At 38.0% G+C, this 24,262-nt stretch overlaps 3 protein-coding genes and 1 long non-coding RNA gene across 5 annotated transcripts; all 4 read right to left on the bottom strand.

Annotated features, from left to right (window-relative positions):
- Positions 1 to 313: 313 nt before the first annotated feature.
- LOC146538745 (uncharacterized) lies at positions 314 to 5,282 on the bottom strand. Its single transcript, XR_014878010.1, has 2 exons — positions 4,759 to 5,282; positions 314 to 4,690 (listed from the first exon to the last, which is right to left on the bottom strand). It is a non-coding gene; the product is annotated as an uncharacterized LOC146538745 (long non-coding RNA).
- A 1,386-nt stretch (positions 5,283 to 6,668) lies between these two features.
- LOC146538744 (uncharacterized) lies at positions 6,669 to 9,189 on the bottom strand. Its single transcript, XM_085185758.1, has 3 exons — positions 8,779 to 9,189; positions 7,472 to 7,631; positions 6,669 to 7,313 (listed from the first exon to the last, which is right to left on the bottom strand). Exons 1-3 carry the CDS (start codon positions 8,987 to 8,989, stop codon positions 6,842 to 6,844), a joined length of 843 nt encoding a protein of 280 aa, XP_085041884.1. The 5' UTR covers positions 8,990 to 9,189; the 3' UTR covers positions 6,669 to 6,841.
- Positions 9,190 to 12,437: 3,248 nt separating this feature from the next.
- Positions 12,438 to 24,216, bottom strand: LOC146538742 (uncharacterized). 2 transcript variants are annotated; one of them, XM_085185761.1, is made up of 3 exons: positions 24,080 to 24,216; positions 14,492 to 14,757; positions 12,438 to 13,423 (listed from the first exon to the last, which is right to left on the bottom strand). In XM_085185761.1, exons 2-3 carry the CDS (start codon positions 14,625 to 14,627, stop codon positions 12,819 to 12,821), a joined length of 741 nt encoding a protein of 246 aa, XP_085041887.1. In that variant the 5' UTR covers positions 14,628 to 14,757; positions 24,080 to 24,216; the 3' UTR covers positions 12,438 to 12,818. The 2 variants fall into 2 exon arrangements, with proteins under 2 accessions (XP_085041887.1, XP_085041885.1); XM_085185759.1 differs by lacking the exon at positions 24,080 to 24,216 and having other exon boundaries at positions 14,492 to 14,777.
- Positions 18,613 to 19,014, bottom strand: LOC146538743 (protein GVQW3-like). Its single transcript, XM_085185920.1, has one exon. The coding sequence runs from the start codon at positions 19,012 to 19,014 to the stop codon at positions 18,613 to 18,615; it is 402 nt and encodes a 133-aa protein (XP_085042046.1).
- Positions 24,217 to 24,262: the final 46 nt, after the last annotated feature.

The raw sequence follows: 24,262 nt of genomic DNA, 5'->3' as shown, positions 1-24,262 counted from the left end.
ACAAATAAATTCCCTAATAATAGTAATAATATAATAGTTATTAAGTTGGGTATTATTTACACTTACCATTTTTCGAACCTTGAAAACGAAAGGGTATTTCTGATTTTGAATTGGATTATCTTTTTTGTGGATATATTTTCTGTTACTCGAGATGTCCACATAAAATACTGTTAATACAAAAATATATTTAGGAACTATGTTGACTATGACGCCACACTCGCCACAGTCGCCGCAAATAGTGATGAGGGTTACAGGGAACTCCAAGGGACTGCAAAGGCCTGGATATTTTATATTCAAATTCAAATTCAAAAAATTCAAAAATATTCTTTATTCAAATAGGCAATTATTATAAGCACTTTTGAATCGTCGAATGAACATATGAACAAAAAGCTACCACCGGTTCGGAAGGCAGTTCTGCTGAGAAGAGCCGGCAAGAAACTCAACAGTTGCTCTTTTCAAAATCAATGGTACAATCTATTTATCTACATTAGTTGGCAGCTATCCTGCATTACATTCAATAGACATTAATTCCATACATGCTTATCCTCTAGATATTCTTGAACAGTGTAATACGCTTTACGTGTTAGAATTTTTTTTACAGATATTTTAAATTTTTGTAGTGGCAAACTAAGAATACACTGCGGAATTTTATTATATACACGTATACTCAGACCCATAAAGGATTTATTAACTTTCTGGAGGCGAAATCTTGGTGTAACAAGCTTATCTTTATTTCTCGTTTCTATCGTATGATTGTCACTATGTTTACTATGACAATGTATATTTTGTCGGACAAAGAGAATGTTATAGTATATAAATTGGGCAGCAACTGTAATAATACCTGCATCTTTGAAAACATTTCGCAGAGAATCTCGCGCTCTTAGTTTATAAATACATATATCTTACGGCTCTTTTTTGGAGGATAAATATTGAATTTATATCTGAAGCACTGCCCCATAGCAGCATTCCATAAGATAAAATACTATGGAAATAGCTATGGTAGACTAGTCGGGCAGTGTCAACGTTCGTCATTTGTCTTACTTTTTTAATTGCGAACGCGGCAGAGCTGAGTTTATCTGCAAGTGCTTCCAGATGAGCGTTCCACTGGAGTTTGGAATCTATAGTAACACCTAAGAAAATAGCTGATTCCGACACATTAAGAGGTTCTCCTTTAATTATTAGATTAAAATTATGTTTTTTTACATTTGGTAAAGCAAACTCGATGCATTTCGTTTTTTTAGCATTTAACATTAGATTATTAACATCAAACCAACGAAGAATATGCGACAATGCACTATTCACTTCGTCATAGTTTATTTTATTTCGGTCAACCTTAAATATTAAAGAGGTATCATCCGCGAAAAGTACAATATCACATAGGTTCTTCACATAAAAAGGCAGATTGTTAATATAAATAAGAAATAAAAGAGGACCATATAGATCCTTGTGGAACGCCCATCTTTAGAGGAGATCCAGATGATTTTACATTATTTATACTAACCGTCTGGATTCTTTGGTTTAGATATGAGGCAATAAGGTCAAGGGCAGTATCCTGTATACCATAATGTTTTAGTTTTAACAACAGAGTTACATGGTCTATGCAATCAAAGGCTTTAGATAAGTCACAAAACACTCCAATTGCATTTTATGACCTCTCCCATGCGTCATAAATGTGCTTTAGGAGTGCGGCACCCGCATCCGTAGTGGACTTGCCTTTGGTGAAACCATATTGCTCACTATGGAAACAATTGTTAATATTTAAGAAAATTGTGAGCTGGTTGAACATTATTTTTTCAAATATTTTACTTAAGGATGGCAAAACAGAAATCGGTCTGTAATTTCCAGGCTCAGATCTATCTCCACTTTTGTAAAGCGGCACTATTTTGCTATATTTCATTAAATCAGGAAAAGTACCGGATTCTACACAATTGTTAAAAATTAAAGCGAGCGATAAAACTTTAACAGACATGCCCCATAAGTCACCAGTTTTCTTTAAATTAAGGCTTTTAAAAGTTTTGACAATTTCATCTGGTGACACATTCTTAAACACAAAATTTTGTCTACAACTATTTACATGGGTTTTTAGTATTAATTCTGCTTCCGAAGGAGATGATGGCAGTGAACGTGTTACTTCAGTAGATATATCAGAAAAAAAATTTTGAAAAGTATTTGCTTATAGCTATATAGTTACTTTTAATTTAATAGGTTCACTGACAGCTCTAAATCTCCCAGTTATAGTAGTGATAGCATCCCATGTAGCTTTAATTTTATTATTAGAGTTCAAAATTTTTGCTCTTATATGCATAGACTTAGCCTTAGACATACCTTTTTAAATATTTTTGAATAATTTCTAACTTTTAACAAGAACGCCGTATCTTGTTTCCATTGCCTCATATTATATAATTCATATAGTTTATTTCTGCTTCGGTATATACCAACAGTTGCCCAGTCGCTAAAAGTTAACTTCGAGTTTTTATGTATCTGTTTAACTTTAAAAATGTTATCAAACTCTGTAGTGAGTAAATTAAAAAGTTTACAATATAGCTGATTCGGATTTAATCCGGTTATTTCTAAGTTTACAATTTTTTCACTCACTTTATTATTAAAAAGATTAATTTTATTTTCAGTAATTGGTCTAATTGATATTTGTTTACGTTCTGCGACTGTTTTATCTATTACCGAAAACATTTGACCACAATGATCCGAGCTAAAATTAGTAATAATTTGTTTTTCTACAGTCTCACAATGACAAAAAACATTATCTATACAAGTAGCGGACGTATTCGTTATACGAGTTGGTTCAGAGAAAATATTAAACAAATTAAAAGATTTAAATAAGTTTAAAAGACGAAGGCTTAATGATGTCACCTGTAGTATATCTATATTAAAGTCTCCGCAAACGATTAAAGATTTACTATTCGAACTCAAATTATTCAAAACATCCTCCATTTTTTCTTCAAATACTTCAAAACTACCTGAGGGGGGTCGATACACGCATACTATAATATGTCTATTAAATTCAACGAAGGACAGTTCAATAGAGCGTTCGTCAGAGAGAGCTACTATATCTGGTCGCGATTTACAACGTATATCATTTCTTATTAATATAAGCGAGCCGCCGCGGATTGCCTTCTCTCTAACGAACGAACTTGACAATTTATAATTTTCAATATTTACTATATTACATTTCGAGATCCAGTGCTCAGTTATGCACATTATATCAATATTGAATTTTTTTAGAAATAATTCTAGTTCCAGTTCTTTGCCTCCTAGGCCTTGCATATTCTGATGTACAATGTTAAATTTAAATGACCTAGGCGTTGTCTTATTGTCTAGTTTAAATTGGAACTTACATCATTATACTTGATAGAAGTATTATTAGTACATTTAATTTCCTTCGTTATACCATGTACAACGGGGTTTTGTATATTATATGCTACTAAAGTAGCAATTTGTTTGTTAAAATATAGAGGTAGATATAATGTATCTTCTGTCAACTTACAGCTATTAAAAATAAATTTATTTAAATCTAAATAAAAAAATGCGTCGCTATGACGTTCTGTCGTATTATATAATGTTAAGTTCAGGTTATATATATATTTATTTTGTTTTTCTGTGAGGGAAGAAGAATATGGAAAAGAGCATATAATAAATTTACATTTAGTTTTACTATGTAAGTCAAGCAAGTTATCTATACTCTTTATAATATCCTGTTTCCTCACTGACAAACTATGACCATGTAATAGTACAACAGTACTATGCTCATTTAAATTCATGGACATAATTTTCTTAATATTAAACTGGTAACTGGCTCCAGGCGAACATGCATTAAATACTGAATTTGAGAAGTGGTGACTAAGTAGGGACCCAAAGCTTTGACCTAATTTATCAGATATAACAAAAATATTTCTTGATGAGGAGCGGGAGGAATTGACAATATGTAAATTATTTTTCTTATTTTTATTGAGTAAATGATGCATGGCCGAGTCACCCACAGCCTCTTGCGAGGGAATTGACTCAGTGGAACCTACAACTGAACCACCACAACTATGTTTATTTGTTAGTGATTCAAATCTTTTCATGCTGTAATTGCAAAGGTCAAACAAATCACCTGCAGCTAAAATATGTTCTTTAATTTGATTTTGTCATTTTAGTTTTTCATTTTAGTTTTATACCTCTTGGAATTCTTGAGAATAAAAGTCATGACAGACATATAGAAAAACGGACAGCAAGTCGTTTGTAACCAAGGGTATTTTATAAATCATAAAAAACTCAGAAGAGGTATAGAATAAAATATAATATATTAGTTTAAAGTAACCTCATATACCTTATTTAATTTTTACTCAATGGAATGTCATATTCTAAGTTCAGGTAAATTTTATGATGAAATATTTAACTTTTATTTATATAGGCAGTATATTTAAATAAATAATATAAAAAAAATAGTTTACGTTTTTTACCGCATTTACGTGGGTTGACAGAGGGTATCCAACGTAAGTCTTCCACTTTGAAACCAATTTTGGAGACATTTGAGACGTCGCGCGTCGGGCAGCGTAACATAACGCCACACTTTGACTATCACAGCGAAGGAAAATAACAGATGTCCCCAAGTCCTGGTGCGGCATGTCGGCCTCAGTGTGAACATATCTCTCCTACACTCTCGCCCACATCTATCCATCTAAAAAATACACTAAAAATCTATATTTACAATATATTCATGACAGTATGTAGATATTGGCCCAGCGACGTTACACTCACCAGTGTCACAGTGTCAGTCACTACCTAGACGGTAGTTTGTGCGTTCCGGTACAAGTAGGTACAACGTCCACTCAAATATTTGCAGTTTGCACTCAACAAATATACATACGGGTTTGCAATCGTCACTGCACCTCTACCTACAGACGTACACTCTGTAGTAGTAAAAGTACCCCCATTTGTACTTTTGGTTATTTTTGACCGACTTTAAAAAAGGGAGCAGTGACAGACATCCCAAGTACGTGACCAAAGTATTATTTAATTGAGCCTTAGCGTTTCGAGCCAGTATCGTAATTCAAATTCAAAATATTCTTTATTCAAATATACTATTATTATAAGCACTTTTGAATCGTCAAATGAACATATGAAAAAAAAGCTACCACCGGTTCGGAAGGCAGTTCTGCTGAGAAGAACCGGCAAGAAACTCCACAGTCGCTCTTTTCAAAATCAATGGTACAATCACAATCTGTTACATTAGTTGGCAGCTATCCTGCCTGACATTCAGTAGACATTAATTCCATACATGTTTATCCTCTAAATATTCTTAAACAGTGTAATAAGTTTTACTTGTTAGAATTTTTTTTACAGATATTTTAAACTTTAATATACACGTATACTCAGACCCATAAAAGATTTATTAACTTTTTGGAGGCGAAAACTTGGCGTTACAACTAACTAGAAAGCAAGGCCAAGCCCTCAAGGAAACTGGGGGATCAGCAGAGCTAGACAGTACTTCACGCCAAAACACCGATTGGCTGAATAGGGCCCACATGCCACATTCGGCTCATATGGAGTACTGTTCTCATCTCTGGGCTGGTGCACCCCCAGTATCAGCTGGCCCCATTTGATCGAATACGATGTAGAACCGTTCGAATCGTTGGGGATCTGACTGACGAACTCAATGATTTATACTTCTACGCCAAAAATAATGAATATATATATATACATTTTAGAATATCCTACTATATGCTGCAAGCTATATTTTATAACTAGTGGACCCGGACGCGGCTTCGCCTGCTTCAACTATAAGAATATTTATTAAATATATTATTTTCAGTTTTCAATAGAATTAGTAAGAAAATATAAGCTTAAATACTCAAAAAGAATAATAAGTAGAGACATATTATTAGAAAAAATATCTGAGAAATTGAAATGAACCAACATAAGAAGTAAAAGTAAGTAAAGGATATTCTTAATGTTAGAAAAAATACCTTAAAACCGTACCTAAAAACTACCTAAAAGGATATTTTTTGCCAGCATGATATTGCTTGCAAATAATATAAGAAGAGAACCAAAGTGTATTTCAAATTAATTATAAACAGCAAATAAAGTTCGAAAATGTATGAAAATTTATAAAACCATCAACGTCATCTGCCCGTTCGCGTCGGTCATAGTACTCATACTATGCCGCTCGTAGGCTAGGTCATTTCGAATCAGTGACATCTCCTTAATTATTTATTAGAATGTATAATTTCAATCTAGATAAAATGCTAAAAGTGACTATTATATATATTTTCATAAGGATGAATATTAAAATGTCGCGGTAACGGTCGCGTAGCGACGCGACGGTTGTTATTAACATGGCAGAATAATTTGCATGTCAAATTAGAAATAAGTAGTTTAATATATTAGTTTATATGTGTAATGTAATGTTATATAGCCTATAGCAGCCTATTCTGAAGAATGCAGCTTTCATACAAAACAAAAACAAAGTAAATCGGACCAGTAGATCCAGAGATCTTAGCGTTCAAACAAACATTATATTATATGTATTGACCTACCAACTACTTGTCCAATATGTCCTTGAGTTCTGTTATCCTGAAGAGCACGGTCATCTAAGATGTCAGTAATAACAAAGAAGATACCGTAATGAGGGATCGTTATCAGGAGTACCAGAAAAAAAGACATTCATATACATATCAAAGAAATATATTTAAAACATTTGGTTATTATTTTCTATTAGCCCTTAACTATATACATAGTTGCTTAATAATTAAATTATTATTTTAGGAACTGTCGCGGTACTTTCGACCTTCTCTAATCAAAGTCAGTTGTAGTAGGTAGGTACAGCATGTTATTTGTACTGTCAGGTGTTGGGAAGGATGTAGGAGTCGTCAGGAATCGGCTTGACGTCGCGCTCCTCCTCGCTGACGTGACCCGAGTTAGACAAGTTTAATACACTGTCCTGTTCGTTATACTTCGAATACGCGCAGGTGCCCTCCTCCTCGTCGAGCAGCTCGTGGAGCAGGTCGAAGCACTTCCTCTTGAACAGTCGTTGTTTCTTGAGCGGTAGTTCTTGATAATCATTGTGTATTCCACGGAAAAATTGAAAGTAAGAGGAGTTTTCATCTGGAGTGAAGGCAGACGAGCTTGAGCTGTCCTCGTTATGTAAGGAAGCAGGCTTCGACTCCAGAATCGGCGACTTGCCAGTAGGGTTCAGGGAGAACCACGGGTTGTGGATGAAGGGCTTCACATCCACGGGCTCCACGCTGGGGGACTCGTGCACGCCGTCCATGTCTATCATTGTCGGCGCGTACGACGAATATGGAGATGCTCTCCTAGAAAACAAAATATTGTTTCTTATATTTTATTAATATTTTACCCTGTTTCACACGTACCTATTGATTGTACTTCCATTTCACATAAAACGTCATAATATATTTATTAATACTCATTATCCTCTAAAGTAACAATCAATACAATCCTATGTTCTTACATGTCGGTGGCCATGTGGTCTCGCAGGAAGTCGAGCTCGTCGGCGAGGTACCAGCGCGACACCATGCGGCCCCTGCTGGTGCAGGCGCCGTGCATCTCGTTGCGGAGGTGGCGCGAGTACGAGTTGCGGATGTGCGACCACTTGCGGCGCACGTCGGGCACTGCGGAGTGGGAAGTGTGCAATACATATCACATAACGTAGCGGGGCTCGAACCCAAACAACCCGTACGTTCAACGGAACTCGGTTTCCACGAGGCGCGGGTTCGAGTCCCGCTACATTCAAAATTATATACGTTTTCTAAATAAGTGTTTTTCTTTCTTAAGAGTGGAATAACACTTTTAAAAAAATGTTAATGATATATGTATTTTCATTTTAATATTCGTAATTTATTAAAATTTCTATATAAAAAATTATAATATATAGATACATTATGATTTGACTTTGAAAGAAAAATAATATTTATCAATGACACCAAACGTGTTATAAACGAAAGTGGTCAGCTCATAACTTGAATGACATAGTGATTGACATTACGTCTGAGGCCGCGATGGTGCTGTGGGCCAGCTCCCAGCTCCTCGGCTAGGACCGCGGAAATGTTCCTAGATTCCTTCTCTAGGATAAGACAAAGCGTAAATGGCAAAGTCACGGATTCAAACGGATTGTCTTAAAAACCAAGCCTCAAAGCCTTGTATGTGTCTAATATTGATACTAGACACAGAACGCACCCTACAAAGTACAAATGTAAAACAAATATACCTATAATATATAATGTATGTCATTATTTTTAGGATTCGAAACTATAACTAAATTATGTAAATATTTAAAAAAATACAAAATTTGATAAAATTTATATATTTTTTATTACATGTTTCAATGTATTATGACGTGAATTTGAACGCAAAGCTAAGCGAAGAATACAACATTTACATGTGTGTGTGAGATTATTGCACACACGTGTACAGCGGCCACGTGCGTACACACGCACACGACGCCGCGCCGTCGTCGTCACCTCCTAGTCAGATAACGCGAGTAAACAGTCTTACATGATACTGGCGAGTGGCGAGTGGCGACTCCGGCAGTCATAGTCCTCTCATTACTTCACTGGGAATCAAACCCATAACCGGTTCGTTTAAAGTCATACGCTGGGCCTCTGCGCCATGACGGTCTCTGGCAATATTAACTTTCTCTTTGAGTTATTGTATAAAACAACAAACCTTAAAACGTTGCGTTATAACTTAAAATAGAATAACATTGAGTGACACGAGCAGCAGTCTAAACTCTCAACCCGTGACGCGGTCAGTACTCACCGCTCCAGGCCATGGCGGCGGCCACGTCCTGCCACAGGCGCTTGACCTGCGTGTAGTAGCGCGCCACAGGCAGGTGGTTGCGCGCGTACAGCAGCGGGCGCTCGCGCACGAGGCGGATGAGACGGCGGTCGTCGGCCTGGCTGCAGTCCACCATGCGGCCCACGCCGGCCTCGGCCTTGGGCTCCGCGCCCCCCGGCGCCCCCTCGGACATGGCGGCACACACGTCAGCGCGCGGCGGCGGACAGGCGCGCACGGCGGCAGACACGCGCGCACACTCGCTTCGTCTCGCTCGCACGTCCGCGCGCGCCGCCCGAGCCGCGCGCCCTCTCGCTCGCGCGCGCCTGCTATCGATCGTGTTCGGGCTCCGGCGGACTTGTGAGCTTGTTTTTTGCCGAGTTTTATTTCCAATAGTTCTATAAGCAGAGCGGACCCCCCGCGCTCCCCTCCCGCCGTCCGCTGCGGCCCCCGCCGCCCCGCGCCTCCGCATACTCGTGCTCGCTGGCGTGTTTGTATGTCTGTATGACTGTAATATTTTTATTATATCTAAACACAAAGAATTTGATATCGAATATAGATAAATATACGCAATTAAACGCAAAGAATGAACAAATAATGTTATAAAAACACTAACGTAACCCATACAAATATAAATAGATATCGAAAATATTAAATAATGACTCGATTTCATTACAAGAAGTAAACATCAATAAATATGGTAATGTATATATTTACAACATAACGCTACGAACATACCTATGTAGAAAATAATAAAAACAATGAATGTTTATCTGATCCAGTAGTTAGTAGTAGTAGTACAGGTAGGTGCCCGCGTGCCCGCCTGCCCGCGACTAAGTGTCGCGCGCGGCATTATTTTATTATTCCCCGTTACCCGGTACCGAGTTACCGGGTACGGATTTTTACAGCACTTTTTAAAATGCTCTTAACTTTACAACATTTCCCAAACTTAGGCAATAAATTCGCACTTCTATAAAAAGAACTGAGTGAAGTTATCTGAAAGCTGCGGGCGGCAGAGGGTGGCGGGGCGAGGAGGGGCGTGGTTCCAATGGAGGGCAGTAAAACTGACATGATGCGATTTTGCAGATTTCAACCGGAATTCAGGAATCAGCTTTTTATCGTAAATTGACATCATTTTTACGAGCGAGGCGCTCATAGCCGGGATTGGGAAATTTGAATTTGGGCTATAATTTGAGTCTCCGACAGGTATAGGCGTGCATGCCGTATACAGGCTGTGCGGCCCTTCGCCCTGCTCGAGCCCGCTGTGCTGTATCACATTAGTAATATTACTTAATATCATAAACAATTCCTAATTAAACTAATTTAAAAGGTTGAATATTTATAAAAAGTAACAAACTAATTAGTTTATAATCGGTTTCTATTCAATCATCTACATTCTGCACACATTACACACGCATTCGCATCTGCTCGAAGTCTCCCCTCGAAGTTCAGTGTTCAACGTTGCACACTCGCGGCGCTGAGCGCCGATACAACCCCAGCAGATGTGACTCTTGACGTCCACCATGATGCATCGCCACGTACAATCGACAAATACTTTTATTTACTGTGAACCCTTTCTGTATCGATCAGATGTAGTTGTAGCTTGTAGGTAATTAGGCTGGCTGTTCTTATGTCAGTCGGTCGTGTGAGTCGACGGATAACTGATACCGATGACAGCTCCACAGCCGGAGCCCGGAGCCGCCTGCGCGTCCGACGTCTTCGAGACTTCTTCGAAACTCAGCCTCACTTTGTTATCACCAATACAAACTGTTTCACATTAATGTGAAAGTTCATTATTCAAATAATGAACTTTGAACTTATGGAATTAAATTAAAACTTATAAAACAATACACAAGAATATTAGAAGCCCGGTCCTTGTGGTTGGTAGCTTTATGTTAGATTCAAAAGTGCTTGTAAGAGTCTATTTGAATAAGAAAGGTTCTACTACCCTCAACATATAACATAACACAACATTCAACATCTGGAATATTCACAACTACCGCAAAGTACACGCAATCACTCGCGATCAGTGTTGCATCGATAATTTCGATACTATCCAATATAATATCACTAGTCCTTCTATCGGACAACTACATCGATAGAATATCGATAGTCCACTATCGATCGGCGACACTACTCGCTTTCTGTATAATCTATATATATAAAAGGACTTGTCCTCACTGACTAAGGTAAGACGCACGCACAGCCTTAACTGCTGATGATAGAAACGTGGAATTTGGACAGATGTTTACTTTCGTAATGTGGACATCCACTAAGAAGGGATTTTAAAAAAATTTAACCCTAAATCGATGAAATAGGTGTTAAAAGTTTGTATGGATTTTTTTTTAAATCGCTACCGATTTTACTAATAGTACAAATAAGGGGTTGAAAGTTTGTATGGAAAAATCTTTAAATGGCCACCAATTTTTATAAAATTTGAAATTTAAAGTTTTAAAAATATTTCATTGAAAACGTATTTTATGGTTTATTAGAATTCACTCATTCACTAAATAAGCAAGCGAAACTTCGCGCGTCCTCTAGTAATTAAATAAACATAGAGACATAAAACATTGTCTCATTGTTTTGTCCAGGGCAAGATTGGTGCGTAGGAAGGTGGATGTTCCTGCGACGGCAGTTACTGCAATCAACCATATACGCGCCATTGCTACTTACCTCCCACTTCTAATAGTTATAAATAAGACACATTTTACATTTAAATTTTATTTTAAACTATTTTTCTATACATAATGGGAATGTGTCGGGCAAACAGACATTTAGGTGCTATTGCAAAAATTTGCACATTCCTTTGAAACCAGAAACATTTCAACCGTCACTTCACTACACATTTCATCTGCAATTTTTTTTCTATTTTTTTTCGTCACTTCACTACACATTTCATCTGCAATCACCAAAAAAGGGCAGGAAACTAAAACGTGTGTCGCCGTGTGGCGGGTCTGTGTGTACGAGGGGCCTACCTACGCACACCTACAAGGCGAACATATGTTTCCTTTGACAGAAAACAGCTGTTCAGCATTCCGGGAACTTTTAACGGTTTGGATCAGCTGATCGCGACGCGTGACGCTTTACGAGCGCGTGACGTAGCAGGATGTCCCGTCGCGGCGGCGCGACTGCCTGCTACGTGTACCCGTATCTTTACTGATGCCGTCGTAGCGCAGCGGCACAAGGGTGTGACTGTAACAAGACGATCGCGGGTTCGATCCCCACTCGAGAAAGTGAAATATTTATTTATATTTCTATTTCTTCGCTGTGGTGACGAGGCAAAGCGCGGCGTTGATCTCCGCCACTCAACACGCAATGCCTCCAGAATTCGGCAGAAAGTGACCCCTCTTAAGCAGCCAGACCAGTCCGATGACATCATCTTCCCAGACAGAGATATACCGTTATTTTGCGCTACCTTTGAAATGTCCCCACTTCGAAGTTAGTGAGTAGGCACACTATCTTAACGACATATAGACTAATAGTCCTCAAAATTTCAGCTTTGCTAAAATGATGTAGGTCTGGCAGCTCTGGGATCTTGGGCTATTCATTAATTATATTATTAAAATGTTATGTGATTATTACAATCCAGAGAGGACGTAGGGACGTGGGGTGTTGACTTAGGTACGTATTTTTAAATGAAAATCTTTAATATGGATGTAGTTATTTATTTATTATAGGAGATCTATATATATCGTGTTTGAAAATATAAAATTATACATTCAGAATTTTATTAAAAACTTAATCTAAAATTTAGCAAAATACATTCAATTGTCAACACGTCGTGGTCACGTCCCTGACGGGAGGCGGATGTCCAAATAATAGATTATTACATTGTCTAAAAGACCTTTGGCTTGGAAATTCAGTCACAACTTACTATCGATTCACGACGCGACCAAACGCAACTCGACGACTTTGGACGTCCTACTCCCCACCAGGCTGCGTTTACGTTAGCGCCCCTGTGTACAGGCGCGCAGCACCGCGGCGCAGTGCGAGTACGTGGCGTAGTACCGGCGCAGTACGGCGTCTCAGGACGGCTTGCGGTCCTCGTCGTCTTCGGCGGGCTCGCTGCTGGAGGAGGAGCAGGCGCCGCGCGCCCACAGGCTGGCGTAGCTCTGCTGCTCCGCCACCAGCGCCTCCTCGGCCTCGATCACGGCGCCGAACAATGTCTTCTTGATCTTGATCTGCGTGGGGTAGGGAAAGCGCTTGGTGGACTGACACATGCTGTTGAAGAAGATGTCGAGCGGGTCGGGCGCAGCGGGCGGCGGGAGCGCGGGCTCGCGGCGCGCGCGCTTCGCGGGCCGGCACAGGTGGTCCAGCTGGCGACCCAGCAGCGCCAGCGTGTCTGGCTTGCGCGCCGACGAGCCCGCCTCGGACTCGCTGTCGTCAGAGGACCGCGCGTCGCCGTTGGGCGCGAGGCAGGCGGCGTCGGGCGGCGCGTAGGGCGGCGACGCGGCCGGCTTTTTGCGCACGCTCATGTGCGGCTGCAGGAACTGCATCGGACCCATGTATTTCCAGGGGTAGCTCTTCTTGGCGGGGTTGCCGGGGTCCTTGGCCAACATCTCGCTCTGCCGCTTCAGCGCGTCGCGGTAGCTGTCGCGCAATTTCTTCCATTTCAATTTTACTTCTTTCACTGAAAACATAAATTTACTTAGGTACAGTTTCTTAGCCGTCTACAATCTATAAGTCCCGGGTGCCTGCTAGTAACCACTACTCAAAGTTATGTATTAGTAATTGTAATTATTGTATATTTACATTAATTCATTAAATAAATTTAATAGATTTCTTGGCTCTGGTGACGAGGCAAAGCGCGACGTTGAGTTCCGCCACTCAACACTCAACGCCTTCAAAATTGGGCGGAAAGTGGAGAACGGAGTGTCTTAACACTAGGTTCCCTCTGCCTACCCTGCTGTTTGCGGGATACAGCGTGAAGCTGATTTAGATTTTTTCATTTAATAGATGTCATATTAGGAATGAACACATTTTAGCGCTGCATTATTACAATTCTAGGATTGTAACTACTGACCTGACCTGACCTAATGCGTAACAACTGACCTTAATCCATACCTATATTATAAATTCGAAAGTAACTCTGTCTGTCTGTTTGTCTGTCTTTTACGCAATCAGGGCCATACCGCTAATTCTATTGTGATAAAATACTTATATAGAGATACTTGAGGGTCTCGGGATGAACATTAGGATACTTTTTTTTCTCATATTTGTAATATTTTCAATATATATCAATATATTAAAATCCTTATTAATTTGACATGCAACTTATTCCGCCATGTTAATAACAACCGTCGCTATGCGACTGTTGAGCAACGATTTCCAAAATTTGTTGTTAGAAAATATCACCCAAAATGAGCTTGCTTAACGCATCTCTCTATTGAAAACTGAAAATAATTTCATAAATAAATTTAATAAGTATTCGTATAGTTCAAGCGGGCGTAGCCGCGTTCACGTCCACTTGTACTACAATAAAAGTAACTAATGTATGCAACAGTGCCTGTTGAAGATATCAAATAATAATAATAATAAATCGTTAACTTTCATAATAAATATTAATTGCATTTCCAGTTACAGGCATATACGAGTACAATACACTAGAAGTAATGAAGTACGGAAAGCGACGTAACGCTCGGTGCGCCGCCGCGCCGGGCCGAGGCAAGGCGGGGGGAGGGCGGCGTGACGCACTCACCTGAGGCCAGGCCGGTCTCCTTCATGACCTCGGCCCAGGCCGCGTCCTTCAGCTCCTGGTCGCGGTACTCGATGGCGGTGGTGTTCCACAGGCACGCGTACTTGCGCACCGTCTCGATGAAGTGCTCCATCTCCATGGCGGCGGCGGCGAGCGGCGCGGGCTCCGGGCGCGGACTGAGGGCGCGCTGGCGGAGCGGGCGCACCCGGCGCCGGCCCCCCGCCGCCGCTCGCCGCAGCTCGCCGCCGCCGCCGCCAGCCCCGCGCTCACTTATCGTATTGATCCGTTAAATTATTAATATTCAATATAGTAACACTTCAATATGTTTTGATTAAAATACGTTTATATTTGTTATTAATTAGTTCCTTACGTGCTTGTGTACTGTAATAATAATTAACAACGTTTGAGGGCTCGTGAATAACTGTCTATAAAGTATAAATGCAATTACTACATGCCTATTATTATCTATAGTATAGCATAGCATAGCATAGCATAGCATAGCATACATACTATATTGTAGGGATCTACGAGTACCATTAAATACTGAACATGTAATTTAAATAAAACATGACATATGAGGTTCGATCTTCTCTCCGTACAATGTAGTTCAGTAATCCTGTTGCTCTGGGACCTACTTACTACTTTGTACCAACGTGAAGTCGATGGGACTCGTCTCGTAGAGGAGAGTCAGTGCTGGAGATCATACACATACATCATATACCAGGATGCGGAGTCCGAGAGGGACTGGGAGAGTGAAAAATACCAAATAGAGCTTGGAAGATCTTCCTGCGGAAGTTTCATTTCCGGCGCCGCGCCGCCCGCCCTACGCCATCCACAGTCCCACTAGGGCACTAGCCCTGCGCAGTCCTTTATATTAATATAATAACTATAATATACCTAATTAATATACAATAGAGGAGCACTTCTTGCTTTCCTTACGTTACACAGACAAGCACAGAACTTCATTATCGCAAAACCGATGTGCCTACATATGTATTCCGTAGGAGATTCGTGCACCACTTTTTTTTAAGTTTGACGTCCAAACAATTTTAAAATATAGAACTATATATAAATATATATTTAGCTTACTTACGGCTTCTATTTACGCAATCATAGCTTTGATACGCCATTTTGTTTTTAGTATATTCTTGAAAAAAATAAAAAGATCTTTCCGTAGATTTTTAACAAGACTAAGATAAACAATATTAATAAATACAGAGAAGTCAATGTGTTGATTTTACATAGATTTATTTATCACGAACTGTAGAGGTTGTTTCGTGTTACTGATTTTGGTAACTTTCCCACTCTGTTTATTCAGTATTTTGTACATTATGTAAAGTAATCATTAACTACCATGTATATTCGAAAATATACACAAACATAAATTATAAAAGTAGAATAAAAAACAAAGTTGCATTGGTAGTACTTATACGAATTTAGCTTTAAATTATCAATGATTAAAATAGTAATATATGAATTTAAGTGAACAAAATACATAGCTACCGAATTTCGAGATAAAGAAGAAACTTTAATAAATATAATAACTGTTTTTAAACTTTAAATTTAAATTATCTCAATTATTATATTATAATTTTATTAAAAAGGATTTTCCTAATTCAATAGTAACACGAACTAGCGAACACATGATAAATAAAAAATACAGTCGAATTGATAACCTCCTCTTACAGAAGTCGGTTAAAAAGAATGCTATTCCGTGAATCGGCTAGTTTCAATTTTAATAGAATTTTATGCTTCCATCTTTTTTTTCTATTAAATGTTTTTTTTATAGAATACAAAAAAGCAAATAATCAAAGAATTATTCGAATAACTTACTTTGTCTTACGCTAGTCTCACTGTGGTCAAGCGACACAGACATGTTAAACTGCGGTTCGTAGTCAGCTCTGCGTTTCAAATGTCGCTATACGCTCAATTTTGTCAGTAAAATATTGTTACTTAATTTTTTAAACAGTTGAAATTATAAAGATTTTATACTTATATATAGTTTATGTAAATAATACTTAAATTGCTTATTTCTTTGTCAGAATCAGAACTAACGAAATAACGTACTAGCACGAACTTTGAGCCATTTACCTTATATATAGAATATTTTTTATCTCGGAATAAGAATATAGACAAGAATTTAAAACAAAATTGCGTTTATCGTGTGCGTGTACGGTAAGCATCGCCTACCTTGACGGGTGTGAAATAAAAAAATAGTTTTTATTAAACACGACTATTACGAATACGACTATACGAATTTCTTCTTAAACACTTAAATAAATATTCGTACAGTTGAAGCGGCGAAGTCGCGGGGGGCCGCCTACCCTAGTAGCAAATGTTATATTTCAATGATGTGTGATCCACCAATGACTGACAACATGAAATAATACGATAATAAATGGAATAAAATAAAAAAGCCGTTAATTTCTTGCACCTTGAGTTAGTAAGTGTTTAAAGTGCGGCGCTAAGGTATAATTTTGACCTTTGCGTACATATTCATAAGCCATGCAACTTTCAGCCGCTGCCCACCCGCGCCCCGCGATCCGCGCCCGCCCGCCCTCGGCCGCCGCCTAGCAACAGTGTCGATGCCGGTGTCGCTGTCCCGCTCGCACGCCCCGCGACCGCGTATTGGTGTCCCACTCACTTGTCGCCGGCACCGACGCACTCAGCTGGTGCTGGTCGATGCACTACCACCCCCACCTCCTCTTCCCACTCCTGCCCACCCCCGCTCTCGCCTGCTGCACCGACGCACACAGTAGTGGGGCGATGTGTGTTGGCGGCAACGTTCTTTTGTTCGCGCACTGTTGCTATGCGCATCCCCTCCTCCCCCTCCCCCTCCCCCTCCCCCGCACGCCACATCCAACCACATGCACTAATCGCGCTTGCCACCGGCACACCGGATGACGGGGTGAAGTTTTCCGCACACATCAAAGCTCTATAACCCCATTGTGTGCCGCAGTCGCCTGCACGCTGCACGCTGCACGCTTCACGCTTCACTCTGCACGCCGCACGCTGCACGCTTCACGCCGCACACTGCACGGCGCCACTGCCGGGGCCCGGCGCGCGATACGTCACTCCGGCTAATTCCGGTTGCCTACAAATATCAACCTAATCCATCCATCCTTTCAAAGTCCACTGCTGGACATAGGCCTCCCCTAATACTCGCCACTCCGTCCGGTCCTGTGCCCTTTGAATGCAGCCAATTCCCGCTGTCTTTTTGAGGTCAACCTAATAGTCCTGTACAAACTGAAAGTTACTAACTTGTAAATATAATAAAACCTGTAGATATGTACGTAAAAAATTGTCGCGGAAGCGATTTTTATGGGACTTTCCGTTTTATATTTTTACAGTTTTTGCTACTATTGTACTTTGGAAAACTTCCCTTGTCATTTAGTGTTTGTTTTATTTCTATTTGTTCATAAATAAAAAGGTATATCAGAGTATTTTGTTCGACAAAAAACTGTTTCATTTCATGCGGGCAGTAAGCAGTAGGGGAGCCTAATGTGTAGACACTTCGCTACCCACTTTACGTCAAATACTGGTTGTGTTGAGTGGCGTTGCGTACCAAAACGCAAATATAAAATATTTCATTTCCTCGAGTGGAAATCGGACTCACAACCTGTTGCGTTTACAGTCACAGTCGTACCTTTGCGCCACGCTACTAACTTCAATGTATACTTATGTAAATATTGTATATAAATATAAAATGTAAGTAATTTAAATAAATACCGAAACCGAGAAGGGGTGGCTAGTTATAAAAATAATGTCTTTATATTTTTGTAACACGATAAAAGTTAAATTAATAGATACATTATGAGAAAAGACGAAATATAAGAACTTAAGAAGATATGTACATATACGAGGTGTGTTCAAAAAGTAAGGTGACTTTGTATTTTTAAGAAAAAATATTTATTTATTTATCAATATTTATGTTGTCCCCTTCAAAGTAATCCCCCTCAGATACAATACACTTATGCCAACGGTTTTTCCAATCGTCAAAGCACTTCTCATAAGCACTTTTCGGTATAGCCTTGAGCTCTTCCAGCGATGCAGTCGTTATCTCTTCAATCGTTGCAAATCTCCGTCCTTTCATAGGTCTCTTTAGTTTTGGGAACAAGAAAAAGTCACATGGGGCCAAATCCGGTGAATATGGTGGCAGAGGCATGATTGTGGTGTTGTTTTTGGCCAAAAAATCTCTCACCAGCAAAGATGAGTGAGCAGGGGCATTTTAGCAATTTCGGAACAAACTTCGCTGACACACGTCTCATGCCCAAAACGTTAGAAAAAATTTCATGGCACGAGCCAAGCGATATACCAACATCCTCAGCAACTTCTCTGATAGTGATTCGACGATTTTCCAGAACAATTTTCTTCACTGCTTGAACGTTTTCATCAGTTGTTGACGTGCTTGGGCGTCCAGAGCGAGGCTCGTCATTGGCATCTTCCCAGCCATCTTGGAAGAGTTTGTACCACTTGTAAACATTTTTTTTACTCAGAACAGTTTCACCGTATGTCACTGTCAACATTTTAAGTGTTTCGGAGCACTTTATTTTATTTTTTACACAAAATTTGATGCAAATCCTTTGATCCATATTTTTCGATAGCAAGAAATCGCCGAGCACGCAAAACACTTATAACCTTTACGCCTCTCCCAACCAAACAAAAAATGCTATACACTTGAAACTTGGTACAGATGTTCGGGAAGAGTGTACCAACATAACAAAATAAAAAAATCGATAATCGAAAGTACGTTACCCGCCAAATTTGAAAAGTCACCTTACTTTTTGAACACACCTCGTATACACAATATTTTCGGAGCTCTTTCACTTTTTATGCTTTCGGAATATATAAATAACTAGCGGACGCGCGCAGCTTCGCTAGCTTATTTAGGGGTGAATTCTAATAAACCATAAAACATGTGTTCAATGAAATATTTTTAAGAGTGTAAATTTCAAATTTTATAAAAATCGGTGGCGATTTGAAGATTTTTCCATAAAAACTTTCAACCCCTTATTTGCATCCTTAGGGGGTGAATTCTAGAAAACCATGAAACACATATTCAATTAAATATTTTTAAGAGCCTAAATTTCAAATTTTATAAAAATCAGTGGCGATTTAAGAATTTTTCCATACAAACTTTCAACCCCTTATTTGCACCCTTAATGTAAGAATTCTAGAAAACCATGAAACATATGTTCAATTAAAATACTTTTAAGAGTCTGAAATTCAAATTTTATAAAAATTGGTGCCGATTAAAAAAAATCTATACAAATTTTCAACCCCTTATTTGCACCTTTAGCGGGAGAATTCTAGAAAACTATGAAACACGTATTCAATTAAATACTTTTATAAATTTAAATTTAAAGTATTATAAGAATCGGTGCCGATGTAAATTTTTTTCCATACAAACATTATAATCGTGGGATTGCCTGAGCAAGATGGCATTAGTACACTGTCAGGAGTATCTAAAGACGAGTCTGAAGTTATAAAACTATTATCGACGGTAGATAGCAACCTACCGAACCCAATCAAAGTCTTCCGACTTGGAAAGTACTCAATTGGAAGAACTCGTCGCGTCAAAGTATGCTATGACACTTCAATGCCTGTAAAAAATCTTTTACGGAACAAAAATAAGGTACCAGCACCTATTAAGTTATTCTCAGACCAGACTCCAGCTCAACAAAAGTTTTTAAAATACATCCAAGAAGAATTAGTGCGTCGTCAAGACGGTGGAGAAACTGACTTAACTATTAAATATATTCATGGAACACCCACAATAATTAAACAATCTACAAAAAACTTAAAATTTTAGATAATCCAAACGTATTGAGCTCAGAGAATAATACATATCAAATCATAGATAACTACAATATTTTGCAGACCAGTAAATCTCGACTGAATTTTTTCTACTTAAATGCACGCAGTATTCGAAAAAAAGGCAAATTAGATGAACTCAAATGCATTTTACGATCGATACCGACCACCATACATGCCATTCTTATAACGGAAACCTGGATCTCTTCTGAAATACAAGCTTTACAATTGAAGATTGATAATTACTCTCACTATTATAACTACCGGACCGATTCCAGAGGAGGAGGAGTATCAGCATATATTCACAACGATTTGAAACATTCTTTAATAGAATCAACCTACTCGGGCGGAAACAATTATCTGTGGGTTAAACTAGAAAGGTATTCACTAGATATTGGAGTTGTATATAACCCTGGGGACACTAACTACAGAGACTTTCTCGAAGTATATGGATCCCAATTACAACAGCGAAAGAGAGCCTTAGCATTCGGAGACTTTAATATTGACCTACTTGCCAAAGATAATCATTCTAAACTATATAAAAACTTACTTAAAGAAGCTGGTCATATCATACTGAATAAAATAACTAAAAAATACTGCACCAGAGAAGTTACTACTAAGAAGTCAATCTTAGATCACGTAACCACGAATTTAAGGAACGACAAGTACCACATGGCATTAATTAACTCAACACTATCTGATCATAAACAAATATATTTAGAACTTAAGAAAATTAAACCTCCACAAAAAATACGAACACAATATGAAGCAATTAATTACAAAAATCTGTACAAAGCAATAGAAAACGTAAATTTTCAGGAATTAAGTAATGATTATACACAACTTGAAAATAAATTAATATCCTGTATACAAACAAATAAAATTCTCAAAACTAAAATATTAAACACACCTCAAAACGATTGGATTAATAAATACATCATTGACGAAATTAATCAACGTAACACATTATGGGCTAAATGCCTTAAAACACCCCACGATAATAATTTACAAGAAAAATTTATCCTAAAAAAAATTCAAGTAGCTAAACAAATTCAAGACACAAAAAACTCTTACTACTATAAAGAATTCATAAAATGCGCCAAATATCCGAAAAGGATGTGGAATTTAATCAACTCTCTAGCAGTAAATAAAATCAGATCTAACCATACACCTCCAAAATTAGTAGTTAACTCTATACATATTTCTGACCCAACTAACATATGTCAAACCTTTAATAATTACTTTGCCACAATAGGGTCGCAACTAGCAGATAAGATACCTAAACAATTTCATAACGATACCACCCCAGCCCTCCCTAAAATAGTCCCTCAATTAACTTATGAGTTTTCTGTTTTTAAACCATGCACTTCCATGGAAATCTTAAAATTAATTAATAATCTAGATTCGAATTGCAGCACAGGTATAGACGGAGTAAATACAAAATGTTTGAAGTGCATAAAACATATAATAGCACCTAAATTAACTGAGTGTTTTAATAAACTTTTATCCCAGGGAAAGTTTCCTGATACGCTAAAAGTCGCGAAGGTAACTCCAATTCATAAATCTGGGTCTACAACGGACCCAGGCAACTACCGGCCAATTTCCGTTTTGCCTGTCCTATCAAAATTATTAGAAAAAATAATATACAATCGGTTAGAAACTTATTTGAATTCCATGAACTTAATTTCGGAAAGGCAATACGGATTCAGACCAAAAAGCAATACACTATCTGCAATGATCGATTTAGTTACTAAAATTAGATCCAATATTGACAATAAAAAATATGTCTTGGGGATATTTATTGATCTAAAAAAAGCTTTCGATACAGTTAGTCATACCCTTCTTATAAAAAAATTAGAAATTCTAAAAATTACAGGAATTGCCTTAAATATGTTTAAGTCTTTTTTAGATAATAGATTTCAGGTGGTGAAAATGGGCAATAACAAATATCAAAGTAGTATTGTTCATGTAAATTACGGAGTTCCACAAGGCTCAATTTTGGGCCCACTGCTCTTTTTAATCTATATAAATAATATTACCGAAATTGGGCTAAATGGGCATCTCACTCTATATGCCGATGACACCTGTCTATTTTATTTTGGATCATCTATGACCACTATCATTGCACAAGCTCAAGAAGACTTAAACAGGCTATATACATGGTTCCAATACAATCTTCTAACCATAAATATCTCCAAAACATGTTACATAATTTTTAAAGCTAAAAATAAGCCTATTTCCTTACACAAACCGCTCGTTATTAATAATCTCCCAATTAAGCAAAAAACCAGTGAAAAATACCTCGGAATAATTATGGATAGCACATTGTCTTGGAACGCACACTTAAATCACATATCAAACAAACTCTCGACGCTGCTGGGATCACTGCGTAACATTGTAAGGTGTATACCGTGTAAAATGCGCTACGTCATTTATAATACGCTAGTCAAGCCCCATTTGCTGTATCTGGTTGAGGTTTGGGGTAGTGCCGCCAAAACTAAATTATCAAACATACAAAGAGCTCAAAACAAATGCATTAAACTGATATTTAATTATCCACGATTAGCATCAACAACAAAAATTTATGAATACACAAAAATAATGACAATTCGCCAACTGCACGTCTACAACATCTGTATCTATATACGAAAAATACTTAATAAAACCGTACACAGTAATATATCCTTTACTAAAATACAAGATGTTAGTGGACGCTCAGTTCGTGAATGCCGAGCTAGTTTATTGGTGCTGCCCAGAACAAGGACCAATTACGGTAAAAAAATGATAACTTTCGAAGGAGCGCAATTTTACAATAAAGTACCATCACTTATAAAAAATGTTAACTCATTTAACACATTTAAATTTCAATTGGCTAAATATGTTCGCGATAATTATTAACAATGTGTTAAGTAAGTACAAAATTTACTATTTTTGTCACAGCAACTTAATCTTAAATTATTATAAGTTTGTATTTGTAAATGTAATAATTGACAACGACAATTTAACTATTGTGTTAAAGTATCGTTCTCAAGTAAGTGGCTTAGGTCTTATTGAGAATAAATGTCTATAAACTGAAAACTGAAACCCCTATCTCACCCCTTTAGGGTTAAAATTTTACAAAATCCCTTCTTAGTGGATGTCCAGATTACGAAAGTAAACATCTGTCTAAATTTCACGTTTCTCCCATCAGCGGTTACGGCTGTGCGTGCGTCTTACCTCAGTCAGTGAGGACAAGTCCTTTTATATATATAGAAGATTAGTATTTGCCAAAATTACAAATATTATTGCTTAGTTTATTTTATAGTATCTTTGTTAATCTATATATATAAAATCGAAAGGTCACTCACTCATCACGAAATCTCAGAAACTACAAGTGCTAGGAATCTCAAATTTTGCATATGAGTTATTTATAAGACGTAGGTGCTTGCTAAGACGGAAATTTGCAATATTCGATTTCTAAGGGGTTGTTTTTGGGGTCGAAAGTTTGTATGAAACTTCGTTACTACAAATACTAGGAGTCTCAAATTTTGCATAGACGTCACTAGGACGTAGTCATGGAGACAGAAATTAATCATAACATAGTTCACGCGGGTGTAACCGCGAGCGGGCCGCTAGTAAGTAATAAAATTATATTTACAGTGCATATATCACTTTACCAAGCACCTAAAAAGACGATAACAGATGGCGCTACTATTCCATTATCTATTGAGCTTCCACAAATCCAAATGAATTATGTTGTACAAAAATATTAAATAAATTGTATAAAATTTCGCTTACCTTAACACTTATGTTCCACTCAGACTGAACAAAGTAGTTGACCTTCCGCCGACGTCGAAACGTCATCTAAAAAAGTATAACTGTCAGACGTCAGTTTGTGGACGTCAAAATCAAAAACCTATTTGTTTTTACTTTTTTGAATGTATTTAATGGAAGAGCTAACGATTTTCTAATGAAGTAGTT

The sequence above is a fragment of the Heliconius melpomene genome, chromosome 5 (assembly GCF_056956725.1).
Source record: "Heliconius melpomene rosina isolate 202511_hmr_F chromosome 5, ASM5695672v1, whole genome shotgun sequence".
NCBI classification, from domain to species: Eukaryota; Metazoa; Arthropoda; class Insecta; order Lepidoptera; family Nymphalidae; genus Heliconius; species Heliconius melpomene.
Note: the sequence above shows the minus strand (reverse complement) of the source record. Positions and strands in the feature narration are given on the sequence as shown.